Source organism: Microtus oregoni, unplaced genomic scaffold, assembly GCF_018167655.1.
Source record: "Microtus oregoni isolate MIOR12 unplaced genomic scaffold, Mior012 000007F_ref0000211, whole genome shotgun sequence".
Classification (NCBI taxonomy): Eukaryota; Metazoa; Chordata; class Mammalia; order Rodentia; family Cricetidae; genus Microtus; species Microtus oregoni.
In genome coordinates, this window is record NW_024543066.1 from 19,301,914 (window position 1) to 19,317,500 (window position 15,587).

Genomic DNA, 15,587 nt, shown 5'->3' on the forward strand with positions numbered 1-15,587 from the left:
CAAGATGTTCCCCAATAGGACATGATGATGAAAGACTCCAAACCTAAAGGAGATGGTGGCAGAGGTTGGACTAGCAAAGTTTCTGCCTGCCCCTCCCCCAAAAGTTCCAACCCAGTGGGAAAATAGGGAAGGCCACCATTTTGGATGTGTCTGGACAGGAATTTCATCATGGTCAATGTGAGAAAGGACACAGTTCAGCCTTGGTCAGTAACAGAAATCAGGGAGAGGGGGACACACTAGAGAAACACTTGTAAATGTTGCTCACCAGTGAGCAGGAGCAGGGACCTTGGAGCAAGAGTCACCAACCAGGCTATAAGTGGATGGAGACACGCACTCCACCCTCCAGCATAGCATTTTCCTGACTCTTTGGAGGAGTGTCCTGTCAATAGGATCTCAAGTCCAGGTCCTCACTGTGGTTCTCACTTCCTTGACAGCCTATACTGGGACTCACTTCCTGTCTGGGGTCCTTGGAGGGCTTTGTCCTGCCTCAGGATGTCTCCGCCGGGATAAATCCCACAGGGCAAGAATCTCGGGGCTGGAGAGATGGCTCAGTGGTGAAGAGCACTCATTGCTTTCGTAGGGACCGAGTCCAGTTGCCAGCACGAGCATGGTGGCTCACAACCACCTGTAACTCCAGCTCCAGGGGATCCAATGCCTCTGACGCTGCAGGCTTACACACACACATCTGTGGATACTATCACAGAGACGCACGGTCACATACACACACTTAATAACAAACCTTTGAAGGCGGCAGTCTTCATTGGCTGGCAGCTGCCAATCTAGTTTTTTTTTTTTTTAAAAAAAAAAAAGGAAATGGGCAGATAAAACAGGAAAAGAAGGAAACTGACAATTTGCCCCTCAACGTGCTGTCCTCTTGATTTCCGAGACGCTCCCATGACTTCACAGTTGGTGCTGAGGGGGAGGCCTGAGGTGCAAGGCTGTTACTTTTCTTTTTGAGCTGGAAAATGAACAAAGGGATTAGTCAAGTCAGTCAGTGAACTTTTATTCTCAACCCTTGATTGGGCCCCAGTGGCCCAACCTTCATCTTATGATCAACTGGAGCCCCCTGGTGGTCAGACACAGCATTCCATCTAGGAAGCACCCTTAAGGAAATAGGTTTCCTGAAGTGAGACCAAGGCAGGGTAGGCGGGCTTTGATTGCTGAAGAGTAGTTTCTGCTGGAGAGATGATGGCTCAGTGGTTAAGAGCACTGGCTACTCTTCCAGAGAACCCGGGTTCAAGTCCCAACAACCACATGGTCGCTCTCAACTGTCTGTAACTCCAGCTGCAGGGGATGATGCCTTCACACAGAAACGCATGCAGGCAAAACACCAGTGTACATGAAATAGGAAGAGTAGTCTCCAAACACGGCTACGGCTGGTGAGGCTGATAGCACAGCTTCATGTGCCCTGGTATGACGCCCATGCCAGGCATTCAGGGCCTCTGACAGCCTGTGGGGTCACTGACTGTATGGGGGTGGGACCCACAAGGCACAGTCTGTGGGGTCACTGACTGCATGGGGGTGGGGCCCACAAGGCACAGCTTGAGTTTCTGATGATGCCTTCTATCACATTAGGTGGAGGAATTAATCACATCCTTCTGGAAATCTCTGCAGCAAGACACCGTCATGCTCATGTCGCTGCCTGACGTGCGCCAGCTCTTTGGATGCTATGACATGCAGCTGTTTAAGGTGGGCAGACCCTTGGTTCTCCTGCGCATCCCTTCCAGAGACAGATGCCAGTGGTCAAGTTAGAACAGCACCCCCAATACCCCCTGTACACACACCGACCTAGAACAGCACCCCCCAATACACACCAGCCCAGGACAGCACACCCCAGTACACACACCGGCCCAGGACAGCACACCCCAGTACACACACCAACCCAGGACAGCAACACCCCAGTACACAGACCGGCCCAGGACAGCACACCCCAGTACACACACCGGCCCAGGACAGCACACCCCAGTACACATACCAGCCCAGAAAAGCACACCCTTAACACACACAGACCAGTGCATGATGAACCAGGGCCTTTTGCTTTTTTAAATTTCCTCATACAAAGAAAATAATGGCCCATAATTCAGAATTTAGCCAGTTTCCATCTCTGGACATATCAACCAAGGATGTTCTATTTATTGTTGTCTTGTTTGCTTGTTTGTTTGTTTCTTGGATACTGAATTCTCCTATGCAGTCAAAGCTGACTTTGAACTCACAATCCACCTGGCTCAGTCTCTGGTCCTGGGATTACAGATGTTCCCAGGCCAGTCTTTTAAAAGGGCATTTTCCAGGGCAGTCACAGGAGAGATGACTCGGAGGTTAAGAGCACTGACTGTTCTTCCAAGGGACCCAGGATTGGTTCCCTGCACCCACATGGCAGCTCACAACCTTCTGGAACCCCAGTTCCAGGGGATCCAAAGCCTCTTCTAGCCTCATCAGGCACTGCACACATGTAGTGCACAGATGTGCCTTCAGGGAAACACTTGTGCACATAAAAAAAATAAACAAATAAAATTTCAGAGAAGAAAAGATGTTTTTGAATGCAGAGCCATGGTTGGTTACTCATGGTTGTGGGGTTTGCCTTGCTCTGTAGCTCCGGTCTCTGGAGCAGTCCCTGGGTTTTGAAGGTCAGACAGGCATTGTTTCTGTGGTGATCTTGTCTTGCTCATCACAAATCTCACCTTTCAGGTTTTCCAGATCTGGAGCTTCTAGCTTTCCACCACAGAAGGGGAATGAAAGAAGCTGACTCTGTCCTTAAACGTGTAGATTTTGACCCTCTTGGTAGTAACCAGAGTGCTGGCTGCTTTGTTGTTTGATTGGGTTTGGCTCTGGGTTTTTGTTTGCTTTAGTTGAATCAGGGGCTAGAGTGGATCTCAGTGGCTAGTATTTGCCTGGTATGCACAATCCATCCGCAGGATCAGAAAGAAAGAAAAAAGATTCCAATATCAAAATTTGGAAATTCAGATTCCAGTTCTGGCACACGAGGGTACCAGGATGCCCTGTACAAAAAACAGTGGCTGCATTAGGTCATTAGTGACCTCCCTGACCTACCACGACCAGCTGGGTCCCTGTGTTAGTTATTGGTAGCACCTGCGGCCGAGACCGAAACATGCTCTTTGATTCTTTCCCTGCAGGGTCTGGAGGACACTCTCCTCCCCGACTTCCTGGAGGACGTTAGTATCCAGTACCTGAAATCTGTCCGGCTGTTCAGTAAGAGATTCAAACTGTGGCTTCTCAGTGCTCTGGAAGGGTTTCCAGCCATCTTACAGATCTCCAAACTCAAAGGTAGGGTTTCACACAAAACCCAGATTCTGCACGACGAAGAACTGAATGTTGCCACAAGGGCAGCTCCATCCACTGGTGGGTCGTACACAGTAACCCTTTGCCCCTGACCTGTGAAATAGATGCAGAGCCCCGTCTGCCTGGGTGATTTTGTCATCAGTGGTTCTGATGGCTTCCTGGGTTGAGCCACCCACTGCAAACACTGCCTGGGTATGTTCTCCTTAATAGCTGTCAAATGGATAGTCAAGTTCATTCAGGAGGAGAGGGGAAAGAGTAAGCAACTGCCCCCTGCCACACGCAGCCTCTCCCCCGACAACCTCTTGCCCCCCCAGACAGCCTCTTCCCCCCCACAGCTTCTCCCCACCCCCCACAGCCTCCCCCCCCACAGCTCTCCCCCCCCCACAGCCTCTCCTTTTCCACACACAGCCTCTCCCCACCACCACACACAGCCTCTGCCCCCCCCCACACACACACAACCTCTCTCCTCTCCCCACACATACCTTTTCCCTCCCATCCTTTCCTTTAATAGTTTTTCCAAAGATATGAGAAAGATGGGGCATTTGGAGATCTTGGTGCAAATTCTAGACTCCTTGGAATGCCTGTCTTAGTTAGCTCAGATTGCTCTAGTACATTGTGCCCCGGGCAGCTCAGCAGCAGCTGAGAGTTGTTCCTCAGCTGTTTGTGAGGAAGGGATGCTGTGCAGGCTGGAGGTACAGCATGAGGGCAGTGGCAGATCTGATCTAGTCAGGACCTGTTTTCTGTTTCATAGACAGTCCGTCTGCTTTGCTCTCACCCTGGGGAAGAGGTGAGGAATTTACCTGAGTTTTCCTTTCTTAAAAGCACCAATCCCCTTTGGGAAAGTTCCACGTTCATGACTAATTTGCTCACAGAGGCACCTCTTCTCAGTACCGTCGCGGTGGAGCGATGCTTCACCGTATGGATAAGGGGGACACCAACCACCCCATAGCAGCCCAATCCAGAAGCTAGGGTTATACAAGTCTCTGCCACCAGGCTTCTATTGGCCATGCAGTCTCTACCAGACTCCCTCAGCTTTTGGGGAAAGGCCCAGCAAATGGGTGAGGAGGAGGAGAAAGCCCAGACTCAGGCAGCCTAGCTTTCCTGCTTAGCCATGGGTGCCTCCCCCGCCTGCCCAGAGGAGCTAGAGTGTGCAGAAGAAGTAATGGCCCTGTGTATCATTCTTCACAGAAGTCACCGGATTCGTCAAAAGACTCAGGAGAAAGACATACCTTTCCAACATGGCAAAGGTACACCCAGTTCAACCTCCCTGCATGTTCCCAAGGCACTCGGTGAAGCTCCATATCTTCCCTGAGAGCGGGCAGTCACTGCCTGCAGGAGGGAGGCCATTTCATCCCAACCATAGGCTGGGGAGGCCCTCAGGTCCCGTGGTGCAATGCGAGAAGCCCACCCTGCCCCTGGCACTGGAAGGCTCCAATCACCTCTAATCTCTGCACAAGAGAGAAAGCAGAGCAGCATTTAACAGTTACAGGAGGAATGCCCTGGGGGTGCCGATCTGGGTCAGCTGGTGTCAGAGGTGAGAGGTGAAAGGACAGATAGATGGGCAGGCAGGCAGACCCCTCCCCCTCTACATGCAACCCTCTGGACTCAGTGTGTCTGGGGCTCCAGTCTCCTCTTCTCTGAGCCTTTGGCATCTGTGGCAGTTGTGTAGCTGGTGTACACGCTAGAGGATGGTGATATAGCTCGAGCCTCCTGGATCTGTAGGTTTCTCCCCATAGGCTCAGCTCATCTCAGCCTGAAAATGATTCAAAGGCCTTTAACAGTCGTGTCTGTACTGAGTGTGGATAGACATTCCCTGTCATTGTGCCTGCAGCAATACCACGCCACACAGCATTTACGGTATAGGGTGCTCCGAGTGCCCTAGAGATGGTCTCAGCTGTACGGAAGACTGTGTGGACCGTGCACAAACACTGCGTCTATAAGGGACTCGAGCACCTAGAAAGCCTGGCATCCATTCCAGCCCACCCACAAGCAGCAGGTAGACAGGAAAGCCCACTGGCCACTGGCTAGCGAGGCCCCCAGGTCTCATGGTGCTCGTCAAGAAGCTCACCCTGGCCCTTGCACTGGGAGATTCCAGTCACCTCAGCTCTCTCTGTACACGGGCATACAGAGCATCTAGAAACCAACCCCACACTGATGCCAAGGGACCCTGGATGTGAGCCTGAAATCCTTCAGACAGCAGATCAGGAGACAGCTCGGGCACCAGCGCTATGCCCCAAGTCCTTCTGAGCTGGAGAGGAACTCACCGGGTCCTCTGTTAAGCAGTCCATACATCTAGCATGTGTCCTTCCCTGGGTTCTGAGCTGGTCCTCAGGCCATTCCCAGTCTGGAGTGCAGATGCATTTGTGGGTCTTCCTGGCAGTGGCAATGTAGTGGGCCCTTGATTTCATCCCAGTCAGGGGGCACATTTGGGTTCTGAAGTGAGCCCTGCTCCGAGCCTGATCTCTGCTCTTGTGCCCCCATGAGGATATTTACTGAATATCCTAAGCAGCCTAATGCTGCTCCCTCCTCTGGGAAATGCAGATTGGTGTAGTTGAAGGCTGACCTGGCACCTATACTATGAAGTCATGAAACGTAAAGGTTTCTGTAGTCCCTGCCTGATGATTCAGTAAATCAGCTCCTAAAGGTTGCGTTCATGTTGGAAGCTTCCCAGCAGGAGGCACAGAAACAGGGCTGGGAATGCGTCTCAGAGACAAAGTGACTCCTTGCATGCCCAGAACAAGGGAGAGGGAGAGAAGGCAGGCTTCCGAACCCCCACAGCCGTCTGCTCAGTATCAATGACAACATTGTGAGATATGGATCAGTTACCCTCCAGTTTCTTTTCTAGGGTCTTGGGCCTGAGTTGGGGTGCTGAGGAAGAGGAAGTTTGGCAGGTCTGGCTTCGGGAGCTAGAAAGCATACAGTCTGAACATTTCATGCCATTTGAGATTTGATGTTAGTGGATGTACCCCACAGCCACTTTTCCTTCCCCTCAACAGCAATAGGAAGCTCTGGGATGTCCAGGGGGATGATCCACGGTACCAAGACAGGAGGTAATCCTTGTTCTCCCTCTGCATCCTTAGACGATGAAGATGGTCCTGAAGAATAACAGGCGAGTCGGCCTCCTGAAGTCAGATCTGCGTGCCATCATCAGCGAAGGCACTTTGGATATTTCGAAGAAGGTCCTGGCAGGTGACTCGGGCCATGAAGAGGATCTGGAGAGCCACACAGAGATGAAATGTAACCCTCCTTCACGGGCACTCTTCCTTTGGGGCAGGCATAGCCACGACTAGGAAGATCCCCGGACAGCTCAGCCATAGTTACTAGCTGACTATGCTCAACGCATGTCTTCCTGTAGGGGGCGACAGGAAACCCAGGAAATCCCCTATGCATCTGCTTCCAGGGCCTTCCTGAGGGTCAGACAGGGTGTCAATGCCAATGCATGTTTGGGGAGAGAGGGCACAGAGAGATGAGGCTTCATTGTTGCTGCTTGACAGCGTTTCTATCCAGATACCCTCCTCACGGAGACAGGGAGGGTCATTCTGCATCTGTCTTGTATGCACACTAATCCATCCTGTGTGATGGGATGGAGTCAGCCCCGTGCCTTACCAAGCCCTGTTGACCTGCTGTTAGCCCCGTAGAATTCCAACAATGCGGGGTGTAGGGGTCCGGCTGCTTACCGTGGCACTATTCCACAAACAACCCATACAGAGCGCCAGATTCCTCCCACTTGACATTCGAGAACTGTAATCCTTTTCCAAGAAAGGGAAATTCATTTTCTACAAAGAGGCCCAGTTAATTGCTGGCGACACACTGAGTTTGGGGGGTGGGGTCGGGCAGGAACAGATAGAGTGATTGGAACCTTCCCAGAGGACCTTTCAGGAGGGTGGCAATGGGTGCCGAGCTCCACTTCCAGTCAGAATACTCCAGGAAGATGGAGCAGCTTCTCCCTCTGAAGGCTTAACCCCCTCCCCAGCCCTCTCCACTGTGACTGAAGCTACCTGCAAAGAGGCAAACGCCTTCCGGTGTCAACTGTGCTCATGCTGGGCCCCCACCACATAGCAGCACTTCGGCTTCTGTGACCCGATGGATGCGTGGATTCAGTAACACATAAGCCACCTGCAAAATAGTCTTTTCTTTGACCTTGAAGTAGAGGTGGCCTTGCCACGGCTGTATGAGCTGGTTATTAAGCTGTGAATAACCCATGCTTTTGGTAATAGTATCTGTCAACCCTCTTTCACTTGTCACTTATGTCCCGTGTCCCTAAGACCCTGGCTGTCTCCAATCTAGATGCCCCTGGCATGCCCCAGTTCCCTTAGCCCAGCAAGCTTCAGAGCCCTGGGCATCAATTCCCAATAGTGAGAGACTTAAGGGTCTCCCTTCAAGGGCACTGGCTTCCCCAGAAAACCCGAGTGGGCATCCATACACTATTTTTGTCCCTAGCTCCAACCCATCTATAGAGCCCAGTGAAGGCACAGGGCCCCAGACTCCTACAAACTTCTTCTTGGCCTACCTAGGGCACAGGTGTGTCTGCTAGCATCCCTCTGTGTCCCTCCAAGAGGCTGCAGCATTCAGTTAGTGCATTGCTAGCTACTATTGGTACCTCAAGGCTCATGTTTCTAAAATCCAGGGGCACGGTACCCTGCTGCTTTCCTAAACCCTTGCTGGGCAGCTGCCCCCAGGAAGGAGGGGGAGTTCTTCCTCCTCCCATGCTACCTGGGACACCCAGACCTGACTCAGGCGGGGTTCCACCTGAGTGAGTACATAACCCCAGGCAAGGCTCTTACTGCCTTTGATGCCCCCACCATTTCGGTGACACTAATAAACTAGCTCATTTGTGAAACTGTCAAGGATAGGTGAGGTCATGTCTGCACTGTGCAGTGAGCTCATCTGAAGCCCAGACTCTGTGTAATTGTAAGGTAGAGCTATTGTCTCCAAACATGTCTTTCCATTGCAACAAATGGCAGATATAAGACTACGATTACCAAGAAGGTGGCCCCAGAAATGACTGGGGTGATCCTTTGTGATCAAGATGAGTCCCGGGAATTCCCTCTGGATTGTTCTTCGGGTCTGGCGCCTGGGTTACTGGTGCATGAGTACCTAGTTCATGCAATCTTTTGTTTAGCCCACTCTGTGCCCTTGCAGGCTTGGGCTGTCTGATTTCTTTGCTGGAAACCTCAACGGATCTTGCTGAACTCCTGAACTGTGTATCTTCAAGCCTCCAAGAGCTCGTCTTCCAGGTAGAAAACTCTGAATTCTTATAGGACAGGAGTGGGTGTTGATCCTTCCAGCTAAATTATAGCCTCTAGTACCCAGCACTTACCTGAAGGACTCTGGCCTTGATGGCCTTGGAGGTGGGAAGCTGGGCTCTGAATTCAGCCTTTGTTTCCAAAGAGCACAGGCCTTGGGAGAGTCCCTTTGAAGTTCTGTCTGTCCTGAGGGCATGAGAAAGAAGTTCTCTGATGGTCACAAGTATATTGGTGTAGTGTGGGTGTTATGCCAGGGACTTGGCCTCTCAACTCTCTAACAAGGCACAAAATTGGGAGATGGCATGCCATGTTGCTCATGTGCACATGTGTGAGTGTGTGTGTGTGTGTGTGTGTGTGTGTGTGTGTACTGTATTTAAGTTAACATGGGGTAGCATACATGTATGTGAGTAGAAGTGTGAGATGGGAGGAGTAAGGTATATGGTTGTGCATGTACTCGTGTTTGGGTACACAGGTGTCTGTTCGAATAAGGGATGTGTCTACAGATGAGTAGAGGCAGGTGTGCACATAAACCTTAGAAAGAGAGAATGAGGGGGTGAGGGCATGAGCATCAAGTGGACTGTTGAGGAGGAAGGGTCTGCCCTGGGAATGGCAGTGTCCATCCGGGTGTTTTACAGACATGTCCCAATAAAGTGGTTTGAAGAACCTCAAAGGCTGGGCATGGTTTAATCCCAGAATTCTAGAGAAAGAGGCAGGAGGATCTCTATGGGTCCATAGCAAGCTCCAGAACATCCAAGACTGCATAGAGAGACCCTATCTCAAACAACAACAACACAAACAAAACAACAAAAAGAAGAAGAAAGGAAGAGCTGAAAGGGGGGGCTGCAACTGTGTATAGGTCAGGGTGTGTGTGTAGGCACAGCACTGCTTAGCATGTGTGAAGTTGAGGTTTCCACTCCCAGGACCACACACACATGTGTACACGCATGCACACATACACACACGCGCACACACAGATGGGTGGTCAATGGGTGTGAGTAAATAGCTTCTTCTGGCACGTGGACCTCTTGGGATTCCTTTCACTGCGGTTCTGGGCTTAACTTTCATCGCCATCCAAGTGGACAGCAAGCCACGAAAAGCCATGAATACCAAGAGAGGAGCTGTAGCACCATGCCTGTGGTCCCTGTTGAGCGGTACAGCTCAGGGTTTAGGACCTGAACTTAGATGGAATCCAGGACTCGCCTTTAACGGGCCTTGGAGAAAGCGTGGGACTTGAAGTGACATGTGAAAGGCACACAGCGTGAATATCAGCCGAGCAAGAGGGGCAAAGTTTCGGGGAAGAGAACCCTAGCATAGACTTGTAGGCCAGATCCAGGACCTTGGTGCCTGAGAACTGGAAAAGGGCTCCAGGCATTCTCCTACCAACACTTCCCTGTCCCTCCCCTCCTAGCCCTCTTGGTAGCCCTGGCCGGCATCTGCATCCCCAAGAGATGAGTCAGAAAAATGCCTAACAGTCTGGAAGCTCTTTCCAATGGTTCCTCTCATTCTTTGCTTCTTAAAAGATAATCACCCCAAGCTATGTGAGGAGGGGGCACACCTAAGACTAAGAAACTGAGGCTGGAATATTATGAATTCAGGACTAGCCTGGGCTACATAGCCAGACCCTGTGTAAAAGAAAAAAGTAATCATAATTCCAGATTCTATACTGGACACTGATGGACTGGACAGCTGAAAGGCTGTGCCTTCTCAAGGATGCAGGCTTCTGAGGGTCTGCCCTGTATCTGCATAGTCACTCAGACTCCGTCTTTAACCAAGAAATCTTGAATGCCAGCCCTGCCTCTAAGCAGCCAGGCTGACCTGCTCACGGTGCAAGTCACATGACCCCACGTGACCCCCACGTGTTGCCCGTCTCCAGCACCCTCTCTGCAGTCTTCACCAGTGTGGCGTGTTAAGAAAATGGTGCTTTTGTAGAGCAAGCCCTGGAAGGGCTTGTTATTATAAAATAGTCTGGCAGACTTACAGATGATTATCAATCAGTCAGTGTAGAGCCTTGGGCCTGTCAAAGATGACTGATGACTTTGGTTGTTATCATCTGGCGGGGTGCTAGCGATGAAAATGTCCAACTTTGTTCCCGTCCTACTCAGTTTGGACCCAAGAATACTTTTAAATGTAGAAATCAAGAAGTGCCTTGGAGCGACGGTGGTGGGACAAATGTTCCCTGGTGCTTCTGGCCACCCAGAGCTCCCTCCCAGGTGCCTTTAGGTGACACCCCATCCCTGTGAACTGAGGATGTGGCTCAGCTGATAAGGTTCTTGCCCAGCATAGATGATATCTAATCCCCAGCATCTCATAAAAAACCGTACACAGTGCTGCACCCCTGTAATCCCAGCCTCCAGTAGTGCACCCCTGTAATCCCAACCTTTGGTGATGCACCCCTGTAATCCCAGCCTCCAGTAGTGCACCCCTGTAATCCCAGCCTCCAGTAGTGCACCCCTGTAATCCCAACCTTTGGTGATGCACCCCTGTAATCCCAGCCTCCAGTTGTGCACCCCTGTAATCTTGACCTTCAGAGATATACATAGTGACACACCTCTGTAATCCCGGCCCTCAGAGGTGTGTACACAGTGATGCACCCCTGTAATTCCAGCCTCCAGTAGTTCACCCCTGTAATCCCAGCCTCCAGTAGTGCACCCCTGTAATACCAGCCTTTGGTGATGCACCCCTGTAATCCCAGCCTTCAGTGGTGCACCCCAGTAATCCCAGCCTCCAGTAGTGCACCCCTGTAATCCCAGCCTTTGGTGATGCACCCCTGTAATCCCAGCCTTCGGTGATGCACCCCCATAATCTTGGGCTTCAGAGGTATATACACAGTGATGCACCTCTGTAATCCTGACCCTCAGAGGTGTGTGCACTGAGATCCACCCCTGTAATCCTGGCCCTCAGAGGTGTGTGCACTGAGATCCACCCCTGTAATCCTGGCCCCCAGAGGTGTGTGCACTGAAATCCACCCCTGTAATCCTGGCCCCCAGAGGTGTGTGCACTGAGATCCACCCCTGTAATCCTGGCCCCCAGTGGTACATCTGGCCTGCAGAGGTGGAGGTGGGAAGACAGAAATGCGTCACCGAACTTGAGGCTGGGTTTCAGGGTTACCTCAAAAATAGATAATAAATAAACAAACAAATGTACTCCCGTGTTTTCACAGTCCCAGTGTCCTTCAATATCACTCTCACTCCACCGTCTCGATCACTAGTGGGAGTCCCTCAGAGGTGAAAAACGTGGTAAGAAAGACGGCAAGGCTCAGAGAAGCCCTTGGGCCTGTGCAGGTTTTCCGAGGGGGCAGAAAGAAGAAAAGACATTTCCCTGTCTCCAACCAAGCTTTCCCTCTCTTCTTCAAAGGCATACAGTTGCCAGTCACGCACGGGCCACGTGGCCTGTGACCGACACTTAGACAGGGCTTGGGGACACTCATAGAGCATACACACTTAAAACTCATGGCATTCCATGGTTGTAGTGCCCATGTGACCAAATGCTGCTCTTAGTCTCCACAGAGAACATTATAGTCACGTGTGGCAGCATCCGATTGACATCCAGGCTAGTGCCAGCTACCTCGGTCATCAAATGACCAGAGTTCTGTGAATGCAAAGGCAGGCACTCACACCCCTAGCGACCAGAGCTGTTTCCCACACAGGCACCCCCCCCCTCCGATCTAGTGCTGTGGGTTCTGTGCCCCCTGTCAGTTAGACATGGCGTGCAGAAGAGCTGGTTTACGGGAACCACCAGTGGTACGTCTCCACAGCATTTCTTTGTGGTACCTGCTAAAGAAAATGAATTGAACAAAGCTAATTTAAACAAAGAATGGCTCCTGCGCTGGGCAACCCCCAAAGCCAGAAAGGGCACACACACACGCACACACACACACACACACACACACACACACACACACACACAGATGGTACCAGCCTCCTCAGACTAATTTTTGTATTATCAACATGCACTTCTAGATTGTAAAGGGAAAGGGCAGAACTGGGTGGGGTAAGATGTGGGGGTAAGGATGTGGGGATAAGGATGTGGGGTGAGAATGTGGGGTGAGGATATGGGATGAGGATGTGGGGTGAGGATATGGAGTGAGGATGTGGGGTCAGGATTTAGGGTAAGGATGTGGGATGAGGATGTGGGGTAAGGATGTGGGGTGAGGATGTGGGATTAGGATGAGGGGTGAGGATGTGGGGTGAGGATTCAGGGTAAGGATGTGGGATGAGGATGTGGGGTAAGGATGTGGGGTGAGGATGTGGAGTAAGGATGTGGGATGAGGATGTGGGGTAAGGATGTGGGATGAGGATGTGGGGTAAGGATGTGGGATGAGGATGTGGGGTAAGGATGTGGGGTGAGGATGTGGGATTAGGATGAGGGGTGAGGATGTGGGGTGAGGATGTGGGGTGAGGATGTGGGGTAAGGATGTGGGGTAAGGATGTGGGATTAGGATGAGGGGTGAGGATGTAGGGTGAGGATGTGGGGTAAGGATGTAGGGTAAGGATGTGGGGTGAGGATTCAGGGTAAGGATGTGGAGTGAGGATGTGGGTTAAGGATGTAGGGTAAGATGTGGGGTCAGGATGTTGAGTCAGGATGTGGGGTCAGGATGTGAGGAGACAGCTAAGAAGTGGGCATGATTATTCAGCCTTGTTTCAACTGTGGTTTGATCAGGCTTAGTCAGGCTGGGCTTTGTCAGTCATAAGAAGATTGCTACTGTCTGTGGGCAGAGACATAGTCTTGTCACAAGAGGCTTACCCACCTCACATGTTGCTTCTGGAATCAAGGGGGGCTTCCTCAAAAATGACTCAGTGGAAGGGAGACAGATGGAAGCAGAAATGTCAGACTTCAGACTTGTCTGTGGATGCAGCAGTGTTTACCTGTGTGCACGGGCCACAGGACAACACGGGTCCTGTGCCCAGACACTGTCCACCCTTTTTTTCTTGAGAAAGAGTCACCCCTCCCAACTTCCCTGAAAGCATTGTAAAGATTTTATGGTGGTTTGGGGGTGGGGTGGCAGGTAAGTATGCCGCCTGTATGAAGAGGTCAGAGGTCAACTTTCTAGGCATTGGTTCTCCTTCGATCGTGTGTTTGAGACAGGCTCTCTTTCGTTCTGCTGCTACTGTCCGGTCCTGGCTTTCCCTGGCAATTCTTTGAGACAGGGTCCTTCACTGGCTTAGGGCTCATCAGTAGGCGAGGCTAACTGGACTCTTCTTTGTTCTGTGTATTCTGGGGATGGAACTTGGGTCTTCCTGCTTATGAGGCAAGCACTCCTTCAACAGCTGTCTCCTGAGCCAAACTCTAAGCCTAAGATTAGGATCCATCAGCTATCGGTAGGTCCAACTGCAGGGTCACGAACAACAAAAGTGGACACTATGTCTTTCTTACAAGACTAGAAATAGGCCCCCTGCTTCCCTCTGCTTTGGTTCTCTTGATTTGTTTTTTTTAAATAAATACTTCTCTCATATAGTACATCCCAACCACAGTTTCCCTTCCCTCCATCCCCCCCCCCCTTCCCTCTGTCCCTCCTCCCATTTACTCCATCTCCATTTCCCTTCAAAAAAGAGCAGGCCTCCAAGAGGCAACACCAAACATTACAAAACAAACCCAATGAGACAAGGCAAAGCCCTCACACCGAGTCTGTCTCTGTTCTTACTTGGCCATCTCTGGCTCGCTCTTTGTCCTTCTCCTTTTAAAATGTCTGCTGTTTGCAGATCTGTGTGTTTGGAAACATGGGATTTGATGGTGGTAGTGTGTTTTGGATTTTTTTTTTTTTAGTTTTGTTGCAAACACCAATATATTTTTTTTCTCTCACACGCAAAAATAATAGCCAAGCAAAAGCAAAGAGGAATTTGTCAAGCTGGCCTCCAGCTTCCAGCTAAGATGGAATTTCCTTCTCACCGCCGTGAGCAAAGCCATGACCCTGAGCCACAGAGACAGCTTTGGTAAGTCCACGATGACTCGGAGACATGCTTAAGGGGTCGAGAGAACACTGAGGTGGGGGCGGCCTCCACGAGACAGCGCTTGCTCAACCTGTGCAAGGCCCTGAGTCCAAGCCCTGGCACTGAAAAGCAAGCAAAGAAATAATAACCATATATAATAAATAATGTCTTATTAGATAAATATTAATACATAGATAAATGATAAGATAAATAATAAAAAGGATGTTACAGCAGTATAAATGTTAATGCTGCTGTGTATAATCTATTCCTCTTTGCCTTAACATTTTGTATAATGTGCACCTCAGATACAGAAAACCATGGTTATCTGTTTGTTGGTGGCAAGGTGACTGTCCATCGAATAACTGGACTGTGTGTCAATCTCATCCTTCACAGCTGGACAGAGAGGAAAACTGTTCCTGCTTTTGAGTCATAAATTGTGACATTTTTGAGAAAAGTGCTCAGAGATGGAGGGGAAACATGTCCTTTGAAGCCCATTTTTAACTGTTAGGAACAGCCACTGCTAAAACCACCACCGTGTGCAAATGGCAGAAGGAAGTGGCGCAGTAGACTTCCTGCTCGAGAGCTGGCTTTCCTCTGTCCAGGCCAGCCATGCCAGTGGGGGATGATGCATACAGGAGCTGTGGGGAGGGAGCTGGGTTTTTGTTTGTTTGCTTGTTTGTTTTTGCGGTTTCCTAGGATGAATCTTTCGTTGAACAGGTTTTTCTCCCTCCCCCCCCCCCCCCGCCCCCGCCGCCGCCTGCAATGTTCAAGGCATTTTCACCGGCACTGAGCAGATAACATGTCGCTTTTGTGGGTTTAGAGTCTCCTAGGAGACTGGTGAGGTGCACCTCCAGGTGTGTCTGTGAAGATATTCCCAGAGTAAAGTACCTGAGGAAGGATGATGCACCTGGAAAGTGTGTGGTGTCTCCCACCACTGAGGGCCTGATAGAGCAGAGGGGACAAGGCAGTCTGTGTTCTATGGTGTGGACTGTTTTCCTCCACCATGCCTTCCCTACCGTCACAGACGGAGCCCTCTGAAACTCTAGGCCATGCCCTCCCTCCCTTAGGTTGCCTCCCTCGGGTGTTTAGTCCCACTGATGACAGCTAACACAGCAGA

At 50.8% G+C, this 15,587-nt stretch overlaps 1 protein-coding gene across 1 annotated transcript in view; it reads left to right on the top strand.

Moving 5' to 3' along the window:
• Rfx8 (regulatory factor X8) overlaps window positions 1-15,587 on the top strand; it is a 58,312-nt gene that overhangs the window by 36,300 nt on the left and 6,425 nt on the right. Inside the window, exons 8-13 of the mRNA XM_041656650.1 lie at window positions 1,576-1,689; window positions 3,132-3,282; window positions 4,486-4,544; window positions 6,378-6,534; window positions 8,440-8,534; window positions 14,359-14,473. Of these exons, the coding sequence (XP_041512584.1) occupies window positions 1,576-1,689; window positions 3,132-3,282; window positions 4,486-4,544; window positions 6,378-6,534; window positions 8,440-8,534; window positions 14,359-14,473 (691 nt within the window). The remainder of the gene's footprint in view (window positions 1-1,575; window positions 1,690-3,131; window positions 3,283-4,485; window positions 4,545-6,377; window positions 6,535-8,439; window positions 8,535-14,358; window positions 14,474-15,587) is intronic.